This window comes from Meriones unguiculatus, chromosome 8 (genome assembly GCF_030254825.1).
Source record: "Meriones unguiculatus strain TT.TT164.6M chromosome 8, Bangor_MerUng_6.1, whole genome shotgun sequence".
Lineage (NCBI taxonomy): Eukaryota > Metazoa > Chordata > Mammalia > Rodentia > Muridae > Meriones > Meriones unguiculatus.
The window spans coordinates 82,185,578-82,200,432 of record NC_083356.1 but is presented as its reverse complement, the minus strand read 5'-3'; the positions used below and the strand labels follow the sequence as shown (position 1 = coordinate 82,200,432).

Sequence of the window (14,855 nt, the reverse complement as noted above, 5' to 3'; positions counted from 1 at the left end):
CTTGTGTTAACTGTGTTGTAGCAAGGTGAAGAACACTTTTAAGGCAAGTATTTTTAGAACATATTCTTCTCTAGAAAGTGACTCAAGTTTCCCACTAAAATTGATGGAAGTTTAATATCACAATACTCACTACAGAAGAAACACACACACACACACATACATACACATACACACTACTGTTTAATCACAAAATGAAGGCAAAGGTCACCCTTGTCCGAATACCACAGTGTTCTATTCTACTTTTGGCTTTCTACTAGAAGCATGTTTGAAAGTTTATAGTGCCTTCAAGTGAACCCAAAGATATGACCTACAAAACAAACAAACAAAAAAACCATACAACAGAAAAATAAATAGAAATAAAAAACCAAACAAACAAAAAACAGTTTTCACCATAAAGAGAATAAAAGAAGGTTTATTCTGTAGCCAAATGTGAGTGGTCATTCACAAACGTTTCATAGTAACAACAAAGAAAGCTATAAATCAAGATACTTTTCAAATATATTAGACAGCACATCAGTTAGGGATGTTAATCAAGACAGGGATGCCTTGGATGCTGTCTGACAACACTCTTATTTTTGATTGGTGTAAAATTAGGTCTTTGTCAAGTTAATACATTTGTGAGTCTGTTAGGATGTTACACTCAACACAGAAGAGGGCAAGAAATGCTTAGTGTCGGAACACAGTCCAAAACTGGAGTCCTGTGAGAATTCTGAGTACTTGCGAGAAAACTCCAAGAAGACAAGATTCTTGTGACCTTGCTTTCTTCAAAACACAGAATTGTTCTTGGAGCACGTTTTCTTGCTCCTTGTCAGTGTAACAGATAGGAATGGGTTTACTTCAAATGAATGTTGTTATTTATGAGCCTTTATGGAAAAACGTTTTTGTGACGTGTGGCTTGTCCTTGTGGTTGGACACCTTACTCAGATTCACACTTCTTAATGATCAGAGTATAAATTGTCTGATATTCTGAATAAAGTTGGCTTTTGCATGAGATGTTCGGCTAACCTAATTTTTAGGCTCCACTCTCCCAAGTTCACACTAAAGATAGCTAGAGATCAATTGTTAGGGTCCAGGCTGCAATATTTTATCCTCTCCAACTACTTAACTGAAGAGTGAGCCAGCTTCATAGTAATGAAGCTTTGTTCCATGTTCTATTTAATGCAATATATTTTAAATTTGTACGTTTTATGTAATATTTTATATTAACATTATTCTGCATAGTATTTTCATTTAAAAGAATATCTTTAAATGATTTTCATTTTTTAAAAAGTCAAGAAAGAAGTTTTGAATGTTTTGTTTTGTACACATCCTCTAGTATATTTTAATATTTCACTCATTTTATGTTGATAAGTTTATATTTCAAAATTTTTACTAGACTAATAATCAAGCACATAAACTAAAGTTGGTTACATGATAAACTTTGTACCTATTATTCATTATACATTGTACCTATTATTCACCTTCAATAATTATCAAAGTTGTAACCCCTTGGATGATACTGTTTATAGTTATCCTTTCCCAAATATCAAATATTTCCATGGTCAAACCAAGCAATTTGATAAATTTATTTGGAAAAATTGTCCCATCAGCATATCTGTGAAAATACCCAAAAGCTGTTAATGATTTAACGAAGAATGTCACTATGAGCTTCTGAGGAACATACTGTCAACAAAAAAATATAAAACAACCCCTCCCCACAAAAACTCTCATCCCAAGGGTAACAAGCAACAGTTTATTCTGGAGCCAATAAACTGTTGAAGCAGTTTGATGTAGTTTTCTAGTTTATAAAAAAAAGAAAGTCCTATATTAAGGCAAGTTGAAAATACATTGGTGGTTTTATCAGAGATACAGACACAAACATGAAAAGCTTTTCTACAGGTCATCAGATGATTTATGATGACATTCTCGGTGTGGGTTGATAGGAAGCTCGAGGGTCTGTGAGGATATTACCAAGGCTCTTTGTCTATTAGTTGCAAGGTACTAGTGCTGACAGAGTAGGCAAGGAATGGCTCTTCTTGAAGTTATAAAATAAGTCCAGGGTATGGCAATCATCTTTGGACCTGGAACATTCCCATCTCAACAATCACTGAGTTCTAATCAGTGAATTAATGGGTAGATTCTCTTCAGGAGTGTCGTTCACAATATCCTCATGATTCGATCATCAACCCCTAGGAATAAAATCTCCGACAGTTCCCTAATGCTGCTACACCTGCTCACCAGCCCTTAGATTGCCCTGTCCCACTTCCTCTCTCCCTTTACTCTATCATTATACTTTTGAGCTCTGGCCTTTTTATGAGCCTGAGGCTGCCTCATTCTGAGGTGCCTCTGCCACCTGATAGGGCATTCTGTAAGTAGGACACTCACCAAATACTCCTTCTCATCACAACTTTTTCTTCAAAATATTATACAAGTTGCAATTCCATCTGCATGAACTTACATGGTCTGTATATTCCTATGTACTTGAAGTCACTGGGTTAGAAATTATAGCCATTTCTCTTGCAACTTTCTCCATGTGGTAGGCATGAGATAAACACTGGAAATTAAAGAGTGAAACAATGGCATTATTTCTTTTTCTTCAGGATTCTTTTCTGGACCGACTGGGATGCCAACTTCCCTCGCATTGAATCTGCCTCTATGAGTGGTGCTGGGAGAAAAACCATCTATAAAGACATGAAAACTGGGGCATGGCCTAATGGGCTAACTGTGGATCACTTTGAGAAAAGAATAGTTTGGACAGATGCCAGGTTAAAAATATTTTCATTTAATTTCTCCAACTTTAGCTATAACATTATGTACCTTAATATATAGGCCTCATGTATCAAGATCAGTATTTTGTTTTGTTTTGGAAAATATTAGACATATGTCCATAGAAATACTTTAACTAGTACTTTAAATATTAGATATAGGTCCATAGTAAACACTTCACTACTTTAAATACCTTAATTTGTATAACAGTATCACTGGACTCCTTCAGTGGCATTGATAAACTGTTTTATGTCCTTTTTCTAGGTCAGATGCTATTTATTCAGCCTTCTATGATGGAACTAACATGATAGAAATTATCCGAGGACATGAGTACCTGTCGCATCCCTTTGCTGTGTCTTTGTATGGGAGTGAGGTGTACTGGACAGACTGGAGGACCAACACACTGGCCAAAGCCAACAAGTGGACAGGGCAGAATGTCAGTGTGATTCAGAAGACCAGTGCACAGCCGTTTGACCTTCAGATATACCATCCCAGTAGACAGCCACAAGGTAGGTGCTTTCACCAGCCACCTGGAAACATTTCCATGTGAACTCTATATGAACCTGTCGAAGAGATTACATAACTTAATTATTTTAGTTCTCTGGCAGTGCTAGCTTTTGTTTGATTAGCTAAAGCGTTTACCACCTTGCCTTCAAAGTTTTCTTCCTTTAGAATTAAAGCTAATCTTAGAAATTAAAGATTTCACACTGTCTTGAAAATTTGAATCTATGACCTAACAGTAACAAGAAAGTATGGGAAGATCGAAGACCTTTGAATTTGTGGCTGGAGAGACAGCCAGGTAGAGTAGAGAACTCTTAGCAGGTAGGACTCTTGCAGAGAACCCAGGTCCAGTTCCAGCACCTGAAACCCTAGCTTCAGAGTATCTGATGCTTCTCTTTCCAAAGATACTCATATTAATGTTCACATGCACACACTCACAGACTCACATGATTAAAGTAAAATAATGGCTTAAAGAACGGCTTTAAAGGTCTTTGCATTTGGAACCTATTACCAGAATAAGAAAGAAAACATCAAGAAATAGAGTCAACTTGTAGTCACTAGTTAGCATATTGGGAGATTGCAGGGAGCTGCCTGGTAAAGAAGGAACATGAGTGCTATTCCTCTCTCTCCCCATGCAGCCCACCTGGAGGTTCAATAATAATGATCCTTTGGGGTTTCTTGTTCAGTCATTGCAAGTAATTTTATCCCAAGACTTACATTTCTTTTCTTGAATACCGTAGTCATTTGTCACAGCAGGAAGCAGCATATCAGCCTGTTTTCCTTCTTCCCCATTCTATGGGCAGTAACCTGTGGCATTTTTCAGTATAGAACCAAGGTCCCTTAAATATTTCAAGTATTTTACACATGATTATGAGATACAGAGAAAACATGTCTTTTTTTTATCTCTTTCTTTTTCTCTCATTTTCTTTTTTTTTTTTTTTCTCTTTTCTTTTTCCTATTATTGCCTCTTCTGGTGTTTGGTTCAAATGTGAAGCTTAATTCTAAATTCAGGTTATATTGTCTTGTTCTGGTGCTATATAAAACCAGCACTTTCTGGGACTTGGAAAATCCTGTGAATTCTCTTTGTCTCCAGCGCTCGGCCTTCATTCTCCCCAAACAGTACTTCTACCAAATGTGCTTGTGTGTACATTTTCTGTGCCCTCCCACTGCAGTCTGAGTGAGCCTAGTTCTCTTCACAGGCTCTTTCAGTTTGTCAGCCTCTGCTCTCTTATTGTCTGTCTCTCATTGCCTTGTCAAATTCGGCTCACAGTGGCCTGTGCTTTCCAACCACTCTTAGTTGGCTTCACACTGGACACAGCCTGTACAGGACTATCATGTTAGAGGAAGCTCAGAGCCTAATCGTTTTGCAGTTAAAAAGACACTATTTAGTACATATACTAAATTTAAGTAAATATGAATAAGCAGGAAATCATGATTCTGACCAGCAAAATGCCACTGGTATAATGAAGAAGTTGTCTCTAAATACTTTCTTGAACCAAAGGATCAGAGCAGAGCATACATTAAATGCATCCACATGATACAATTAGTTTGATTTTAATAACTACAAAAATAACACACCAGCCATACTTTTGTCTGATTTTGGAGGGACTGTGATTTTTAGGTTTAGAAAGATGAAAGATGATGAGAAATGGCTTTGTATATGCACTGTGTCAATTTTCTCCCTTAACCTGGATCTATGCAGAAACAACAGACTTCTGTACATCAGTGAAGGGCTTTTAAACTCACTGAATGAGAAGAAATAATACTGTGACAATTTTATTTTTTAATATATGGAAAGGGAGTTGTGATTTGTTTGGTTTGAAAGGTTGTTTTTAGCAGGTTTGCTTAAAAATTATTTACATGTGACTTCTCTTACTTGCATGCAATGGGAACTATTTTACTGTGTGAATCTAATTTAAATAGTCTCCAGGACTTGGGGAAATAAAGTTTTTATTAGACAATGTCAACTGGCTATTTGCTAAATGAAACTGAGCTCATTTTGAGTGACCAGAACATGTTCTACTGAACATGCCTCCACTTGTGAGGACCGCAGTGTCTAGTAATCTCCATCTGCCCTGTCCATCTGATTCAGCGAAACACTTCCCTCCTGGAGGAAGAGGACACAAAGTATGGCCACTATTTTGCTATCATCAGGATGGAATTACAATGATCTGGTGAGGGAGGTTCAGCATGCTCAAAGGAAAACAATGATTCATTGTTTCTACTGAATAACCCTATGAACATCACAACAGGATCATGTTTTTTTTTAAACATGTGACACAAATTGTCATATTTCCTTAGAACCAAGTACCTACTATTTTTACAATTTTTCGGTTCAGCTACTAGACTTGGAAGTTTTGAAAACCTATTTGAGTTCCTTTTGACTCAATGATATTTCACCATTACATGAGAGTAGGAAGAAACAAGCTAAAGTCTAGTTGGGCATGCTGGCTTACACCTGTAATCTTAGCACTTGAAAGGCTAAGACAGAAGGAAGTTGAGCTGGAGACATGTCTGGGCCAAACAAGACTTTGTTTCATTGCTACCAACAACAACACAGAAAGCTAAGAGACCTGATAGAGTAATAGCGAGTATTTGAAGTCTAAATTAAAGTTCTATGCATGTATTATTGGACATTATTAGTGTGTTATTTAAACTCTTTTGGCATCTTCTCATTTATAAACTGTAGATGATAATGTGTATATCAGAAGATCTAGTAAATAGTATAGCATTTAATAAAAACTGTATTAAAGGAAAGTTAATACAGAAAACAATTTACAATGTTTATACATAAATATGTACATAAATAATTATATATATTGCATATTATTATATTTACATAACATAAAATCATATATATAAACATGGGATGGGGATGACTTACTTCTTGGTATTCAGACAGCTGATGCATCTTACAGTCTGCTGTAGAGGAAAGCCTGATGCTGTAACTCAGATAGGCTTCAAAGAACAAACAACACAGAGACAGTGACCCAAGTTCTACTTCAGTCCAGTGGGTTCTCATGTCAAACAGCCTGGATCACCATTGGTGGAAGGCAGGGGAGGAAGGCTGTGCTGACACAAGTGAGAAATGGTTTGACCTTTCTCCACTGTGTTGTTCTCCCCAGGTCTTTATGGATTTGCTGGTGTCTCCTGAACTGATGAAGTAGAGCCTTTGAAAAATTCAGGATACTGTTTCAAATGCCAGTACTTTCATAACGTTTGCTCAGTATGCTGATTTTAATGTTAGTGCTTTCAGAAACATGACTCTAAATATCCTGCTGTCGAGGCACTCTATACCTAGTCATGTTGATGCATATACATAGATAACAATTGTTTAGCGAAGTCAAGAGATGATTCGTATAAAGATAGGTATTGTACAAGATGCACTTTACAACTCAGATCAGCCTACAGTCCACACTTTTATTAAACATAATTTAGTGGATAAACTGGAAAAAAGTAAAGTAAAAACAAATAGTCAAGAAGACTTGATACCAGAGCAAGAGCTTCCAATCAGTTGATTACACTTGAAGTCAAGGACTTGGATAAGAACACAGGAACCCCACAAGAAGAGCAACAGAACCAAAAATTCTGAGCAAAGGGGTCTTTCCTGAGACTGATACTACAACCGAGAACTATGCATGGAGATAAACTAAGACCCCTGCACAGATGTTGCCCATGGCAGTTCAGTATCCAAGTGGGTTCCATTGTGAGAGGAACAGGGACTGTCTCTGACATGAACTGACTGGCCTGCTCTTTAATTACCTCCCCCTGAGGGGGAAGCAGCATTGCCAGGCCACAGAAGAGGACAAGGCAGCCACTCCTGATGAGACCTAATTGACTAGGATCAGAAGGAAGGAAAAGGAGTCCTCCCCTATCAGTGGACTTGGGGAGGGGCATGCATGCAGAGGTGGAGGAAGGGAGCGGGAGGAGGGAGGGAACCACAGGGGGGATACAAAGTGAGTAAAGTGTAATTAATAAAGAATAAAAAGAAAAGAAAATTTGTAAAGAACATTTCCGAACATGAGAGAAAGGCAAGCACAGAGCGTAGGAGAAACTTTCACACAAGGTAACTAGTAATGTGCCCAGTCCAAAGCAGGATGGCTAGGACAATGCACTTACAGCTTTCTTTCCTTCGGATATGTGACAAACAAATTAATTAAATCACCAACATGTTTACTGGGTTTTGTTGCCTGCAGAAAGTCAACAAAACCTTTAGAGAAAGACTGAGGATATTTTAGATAGAAAATTGATAAGTGTAAATATATGATAGATCAACGATAGGTTTCCTTATTGCTCTGATTGGAATCCTTTCTTGAATTTTGATTCACACAGTATTTTACTTCTTCATGTGTTCAGCATCCCCCAATTTCCAGACCTGTTCTCCTGTAAATATAATTTTGTAATCTGAATAAAACCTGCTTTAAAAGAACTTAATCATCTGTTGATAAAGACAGTATTATTTTTCAAGAGATTTATTTGCAAAGAGTAGATGCTGATATTTTGATCTTGAATTGGCAGAGATGCCAATGTTTTTAAAATAATATCAGTATGGCATTGCCCTTAGAGAAACATGTGAAATACAGAAGAAAAACAAAACAAAACAATAAAACATTGGGGAATATACCGAGGAGTTTCCTCATAGATGAAAATCCATCACATTAAATAGATTTATAAGCACCTTCCCTATAGCCATGCTATAATCTCCTACTTTCCATAAAGTATTCAAAAGATGGGTTGGGAAGTATTATGAATCTGAATGAACAGGAATATTTGGAAAATCTCGGCATTACGATGGTCATGTCTCCTATCATGGAATCAAATGTTCATAATTGTTACACGAAGTGAGTTTTCCTTTCAAAGTTTACTCTTCTGTAAATGGGGGAAATTTATATGTATAAACTAAAATTGTCATTTAATAGATTATTAGAAATGATGCTTAGAAAGTTCTCAGAACATTTCCTAACATATGGACTGTTTTGATTTTTTAAAGTTAGTTCTTTTTATCTTTTGAGTTGTTGTTTGTTTACATTTTTGAGATAGCGTCTTATTCTGTAGTGGATGCGGCCTTGAGCTCCCCAAGGCTTCTCAAATGCTGAGATTACAGGGGTTAGCCACCATGTTCTGGTATTTGGGGAGTCCATTTTGTTTATCATTTTGATGCCATTTATCCATTGTGTTTTACAAGTAGATTTACAGGCTCTTTCTCAAAAAAGTAACGGTAATATTAAGTGCTTCCAGGTAACTCAGGAAAATATTTCAATAGAAAAACTTTTCTTGAAAATATTTATAAGAAAAAATATCCTTACACATCCACTCTTGACAAACAGATTTAGTTATACGGATTTTTAGAAGAAAGCTAAATGAGGCAAAAAGCAATGTCTCCTTCTCCTTCAAGGATTCTGTCATGCTAATGTAAAAATGGTTTCATTGAAATTCATTACTCTCATTGTGCTCAGAATTATAGTTGGATTTTGCTAGCCAATGAAACAAACCAGTAGGAACAATAATGACATATATTTTATATGCATTAATACCAGTTAAGTAGATACCTTTTCTTAAAATGTTATAAAATAACAATCAATATATTTCTCTGTCAAAACAGTTATTGAAATAATTTCTCAGCTTTGTAAAATTTATGTTAAATAAATGACAAGGCTGTAACAATGTAACTGTCTTAACAGTTAATCATACTCTCTACAGCTTAACCTTTGCTTTTATTCTAATATTGTTATAAAATCTCATGCAAAGTTATTATAAATACTGAAGGTAAAGAATCAGGAACTGTTGAAAATGGATGTTTGTGTTTTAATATTATTGCGTTGGTTGGGTATTATGTTTAGCTTTAAATCTCAAGTCACGGAGGAGAAATACAAAAGATATTTATATTACTGCATTGGAGTAAGCATTGTAGTTTTTCAGTGATTATATATAGCTTGCTATAGTAAACACACAGAGGAATTTCTCAAACAGGTTTTCATATAGTTGCTGACAAATATTCCTCATAAAATATTTTGTTTATAATGAGAAATTATAAAAACAAATTTAAGTTATGTGTAATAAATATACTTAATATGTAATTTATCATATATAATAAATACTTTAAAGAAATACTACCACGCCAGGTGCTGTGGTGCACCCCTGGAACCCCAGTATTCTGGGAGGAAGAGGCACGTGGATTTCTGTGAGTTTGAGGCCAGCCTGCATTACAAGAGAGTCCAGGATAGCCAAGGCTACACAGAGAAACCCTGTCTCAAAAGAAAACAAAAAGAGGACTAAAAAATTATTGTATGTTTCAAAAAATCAAGCCATGAAAACAAAATAATAAAATAAAACCATAAGATTCTGAGACTATTTCTGATAACATTGTTTCTTACGGGCTAATAGAGCCTGGAATGTAAAGATATTTCTCTATGTAATTTTAACAGTATTTTATCTGAGTAATAGAACACACACACACACAAAGAAATATTCACAAAACCATGACTAGCATGGAAGAAGACAAGCTCAAGCACTTTCAGCATACAATTGATTCTTCACTTTCACTTACTCCCTCAAATGCTGCTTACGTCAATCACAATTCTCCTCCCTCTTTCTCACATACACATACTCATATATATGTATGTGTACATCTCTGTATCTTCTACCCTACATAAGATATATATTTCTTTGTATTATATCTCTATATATCTCATGGTGCTATGAATGAGAGTTAAAATCTCATAGTTATTATCAAAATACTCTTAAAAGGAAATGTATTCCAAGCCTTGTTATTTTATGTATTTATATACTATTAATGGGAGATTTATTTGATTCCAAACACAATGTACTTTAAAAGTTAAAAATTGTTCACGAAAGAAAGGCTTGTCTTCTAAAAGCATTTAGAAAATAAAATAAACTCCAAGAAATTTAAGATGCATTGCACTTTATAAGGACTAAAAGTGCATTGGTAATTCTGACATTAACTTTACCTGTGAAATGTTAATATATTTCTAAGATACATTTTATGTAATACAGGCTTATGGTCTCCCTATCAAAAGAACTATGTACTAATAAATAGAAGAGGAGCTTGTGATGTTAATAAAACATTGCTGCAGTACATGCATTGGTGGAATATCAAATGTGATTTTTTTTAGGTTTTTATATATTTCATAAAATTGAACACAGTATAAAATGTAACATAAGGTGGTGGAAGAACCCGCTGCATGTGTTGATGGTGAGACTACAGTGGCACGTATATGCATTTGCTATGTCTGTTAGGCTGAGCGTATATTTCAGCTATAGAATGCCAAACCAAGATGAGCAAGGCCTTAAATTTAGTCCACAGAGCTGTACTACAGAGCAACAGTAATAAAAACTGCATGGTATTGGAATAGAAACATAATGGTGGATCAATGGAATCGAATAGAAGATGCAGAAATAAACCCACACACCTGTGGATACTTGCTATTTGAAAAAGAAGCCAAAACCAAACAATGGAAAAAATACAGCATCTTCAAGAAATGGTGCTGGTCCAACTGGATGTCTACATGTAGAAAAATGCAAATAGATCCATATTTATCATCCTGCACCAAACTAAAGTCCCAAGTAGATCAAAGACCTCAGCATAAAACCAGATACACTAAATCAGTTGGAAGAAAAAGTGGGGAAGAGCCTTGAACCATTGGCACAGGAGACAACTTCCTGAACAGAACACCAACAGCACAGGCTCTAAGATCAACAATCAATAAATGGGACCTCATGAAACGGAAAAGCTTCTGTAAAGCAATGGACACTGTCATCAGAACAAAACGACAGCCTACAGAATGGGAAAGGATCTTCACCAACCCTCTATCTGACAGAGGGCTAATTCCAGAATATATAAAGAACTCAAGAAGTTAAAAAGCAATAAATCAAGCAATCCAATTTAAAAATGGCATACAGAGGTAAACAAAAAAATCTCAATAGAGGAATATTTAATGGCAGAGAAACACTTAAAGAAATGCTCAACATCCTTACTCATCAGAGAAATGCATATCAAAACTACCCTGCGATTTCACCTTACACCCAACAGAATAGCTAAGATCATAAACTCAAGTGACAATACATGTCACTCTGAATGTGGAGAAAGGAGAACCCTCCTCTATTGCTGGTGGGAATGTAACTTTGTACACCTACTTTGGAAATCAATCTGACACTTTCTCAGAAAATTAAGAATAGCGCTTCCTCAAGATACCACTCCTAGGCATATATCCAAAATATGCTCAAGTGTACAACAAGGACATCTGCTCAACCATGTTCATAGCAGCTTTATTCTTAATAGCCAGAATCTGGAAACAACACAGATGTCACTCAACAGAGGAATGGATACAGAAATTGTGGTACATTTACATAAAGGAATACTACTCAGCAATTAAAAACAAGGAAATCATGAAATTTGCAAATGGTGGGAACTAGAAAAGATCATCCTGTGTGAAGTATCCCAGAAGCAGAAAGACATATATGGTATATACTCATATATAAGTGGATATTAGACATATAATATAGAATAAACATACTAAAATCTGTAGACCTTAAGAAGCTAAGCAAAAAGGAGGACCCTGGGTAAGATTATCAATCCTTACTCAGAAGGCCAGAGGGATAAAACAGGGAACAGGACAGGAGCCTACCACAGAAGGCCTCTGAAAGACTCTACCAAGACTCTACCCAGCACAGTATCAAAGCAGATGCTGAAGCTCATAGCCAAACTTTGGGCATAGTGCAGGGAATCTTATGAAAGAAGGGGGAGATAGAAAGACCTGGAAGGGACAGGAGCTCTACCAGGAGCGCAACATAACCAAGGAATCTGGGCCCAGTGATCTTTTCTGAGACTAATACTCCAACCAAGGGCCATGCATGGAGATAACCTAGAATCACCGCACAGATGTAGCCCATGGTATCTCAGTCTCCAGGTGGGTGTCCTAGTAAGGTGAACAGGGACTCTCTCTGACATGAACTCTGTGACTGGCTCTTTGATCACTTCCCTCTGATGGGGAAGCACCTTTACCAGGCCACAGAGGAAGACAATGAAGCCAGTCCTATGAGACCTGCTATGCTAGGGTCAGATGGAAGGGGAGGAGGACCTCCCCTACCAGTAGGCTTGGGGAGGGGGTTGGGAGGAGAAGAGGGAGGGTTGGTAGGATTGGGAGGGGATTAGGGAGGGAGGCTACAGCTGGGATACAAAGTGAACAAATTGTAATCAATAAAAATTAAACTAATTAAAAAATATAAATTAAATAATTGAAAGTGTAAATAAAAAGGAAACACTAATATGATTCCTTACTTTTTCAGTATCAAGTGTAAAGGCTGACATTTTCCAAAATATCATTAAAATATAGATAAAGTATTTATTATATTGGGAATTACTTTGTGCCACTCATATTTATTAATACTATGGTCCTTACTAATTACCAAAAGATATAGAAAAATCATACTCTTTTGAAACAAAACCAGTCCCTATATTCAGCCTTCAGCATGGTTTTATTGGTTAAGTAAATAGTTACATAGTTCATATTACATCAATATTTGCATTCACTTTATTAGAATTCCCTAGATAAAAATAATTGTATGGTTTTCAAGTGTTATTTTTGGTACTGAGAAAGAAGCTACAATTAAATATAGCTCAATTAAATACGAAATATTAATTTCTCTCTAACGATACTATTTCTTTCACACTCTACTTTGGTCTTCGGTGGTTATGTAACATTTGCTTCTCCTGCTATCTTTTGTATTTATATTCTATTGTCTAGTTCTCCTCACCGTCAGTCTTTATGTGCTTTAGGAGATCTAATTCATTTTCCAGGTGTTTAGATTGTTGCCATATCTAATCAGATAACACATACACCTTTCAGTTAGCAGTGGGTCCATATGTGCTTAAGCCTAATGTAATCATGGATGTCATAAAATTGTAAGAAAAATAATATATGAAGAAAGAAAAACAAACACTACCATCTAATAACATGTAGCTCAGAAACCCACTTCCTTTACCCAATCCAACTCTCTTTGTTTGATAATTTTTATTTGAACTCACACCATCTTTTCTTTACTTGCTTCTTTATGGAAACTTTCTTGTTCAACACACATAAGACTCTAGACTCAATCCCAGTACAATAGCAAATATATAAACAAACAAATCCATAGAACATTGATCACACAGATTTCCCTAAACTCAATCCAAAGTGCAATAACAAATAAATTCATAGAGTGTAAATCACACAGAAGATCTTACACCCAATTTCTAGTACAATAGCAAATAAATAAATGAACTTAGGGAGATAGGCAGGGACAGATTGATCTCTGTAAGTTGGAGGCCATCCTGGTCTACATAGTGAATTCCAGGACAGCTAGAGGTACATCTTGGGAACCAAGAGATTCATCTTGAAAAATCACAAAGAAAGAACTCCTCTCCCCCAAATGAAAGAAAGAAAGAAAGAAAAAGAAAGAAAGAAAGAAAGAAAGAAAGAAAGAAAGAAAGAAAGAAAGAAAGAAAGGAAAAAATAGAAGAAGAAAAGAACAGCTTACAAAAGTCTAAGGGCGGTACCAAATACTTTAAAAAAGAAAAATGCTTAAATATTGTATTGTTTGGAAGACTTTTTTAAAAAAATAACAAAATTTGACATAATAGTAAGAAAGAGCAGAAGGGCGACCAGGAGGAATTTGTGGTTGGGTTAGAGGAGAGTCCCGTGGAAGTATCGCTGTGAAGCAGTGTGAGCGAACAGCGGCATCCCATGTAAACTCCTCAGGTCTGTACGGTAGAAAGACAACCAAGTGTAGTAGGTGGAGACTAGAAACTAGAGATTCCTAAAGCAACCGCAGTCACAGATGCAGGAGATGGAGCAAATCTGCACGGGATGTGGTTGCAGAATCCCAAAGAGGTGCGATGGCATTAAAGACCGAACAGTATGCTTTTTGGAGCATTAACATTATCTTCACTCACATTTCCCAGCTACTCTACGTTTGGAACAACCACGGGCCTAGTCAGTAAACTGTGCCAATGAGGAACAATGCCACAGGTTTCTCTAAGGTTCTTTTTCTGACCACGTGGGAATTACCAAAAGGAACTGCCAGTGCTTGCTGCACTCCATGGTGCTCAGCTGTTTCTACCTCTCCGATACAAAGAAACAGTGTTGGGCTGGTCACAACCTCAGTATTGATAATAGACTTTGTAATAATAGTATTTGACAGAAAACACCTAATTATTGTCTATTATTAATTATTTTCTATTGACAAAACATTCCTTAGTGAGAAATAGTTGAAGGTTTTGTGGAACAGGAAACCTCTGATAAAAATCAATGAACTCTTTTGCAGTACCAAGCAGCCACGAATAATATGTAATTAATGTGTATGTAAATATGTAATTAACTGACTAGAACAAACTTTACAAAGACCATCATTAGACTGGACTTGCTTCTGGGTCACCATCTGTTAATTTTCACCTTATGTTACAAATGGAGTATTGTGAACCACATTCCTCAACTGATTCATTAAAACGAGATATCTATGCTCAGATGTTTACTAAGGGGGAAAAAACTTTTAAAAGACTTAGCAGTGTTATTTCAAAGTGAAATGAGATTAAAATGAAAGGCAAGATTTCT

The 14,855-nt window shown here is 36.1% G+C and overlaps 1 protein-coding gene across 1 annotated transcript in view; it reads left to right on the top strand.

Annotated features, from left to right (window-relative positions):
* Lrp1b (LDL receptor related protein 1B) overlaps window positions 1-14,855 on the top strand; it is a 2,037,254-nt gene that overhangs the window by 1,373,192 nt on the left and 649,207 nt on the right. Inside the window, exons 26-27 of the mRNA XM_060390094.1 lie at window positions 2,580-2,744; window positions 3,010-3,254. Coding sequence (XP_060246077.1) covers window positions 2,580-2,744; window positions 3,010-3,254 — 410 coding nt within the window. The remainder of the gene's footprint in view (window positions 1-2,579; window positions 2,745-3,009; window positions 3,255-14,855) is intronic.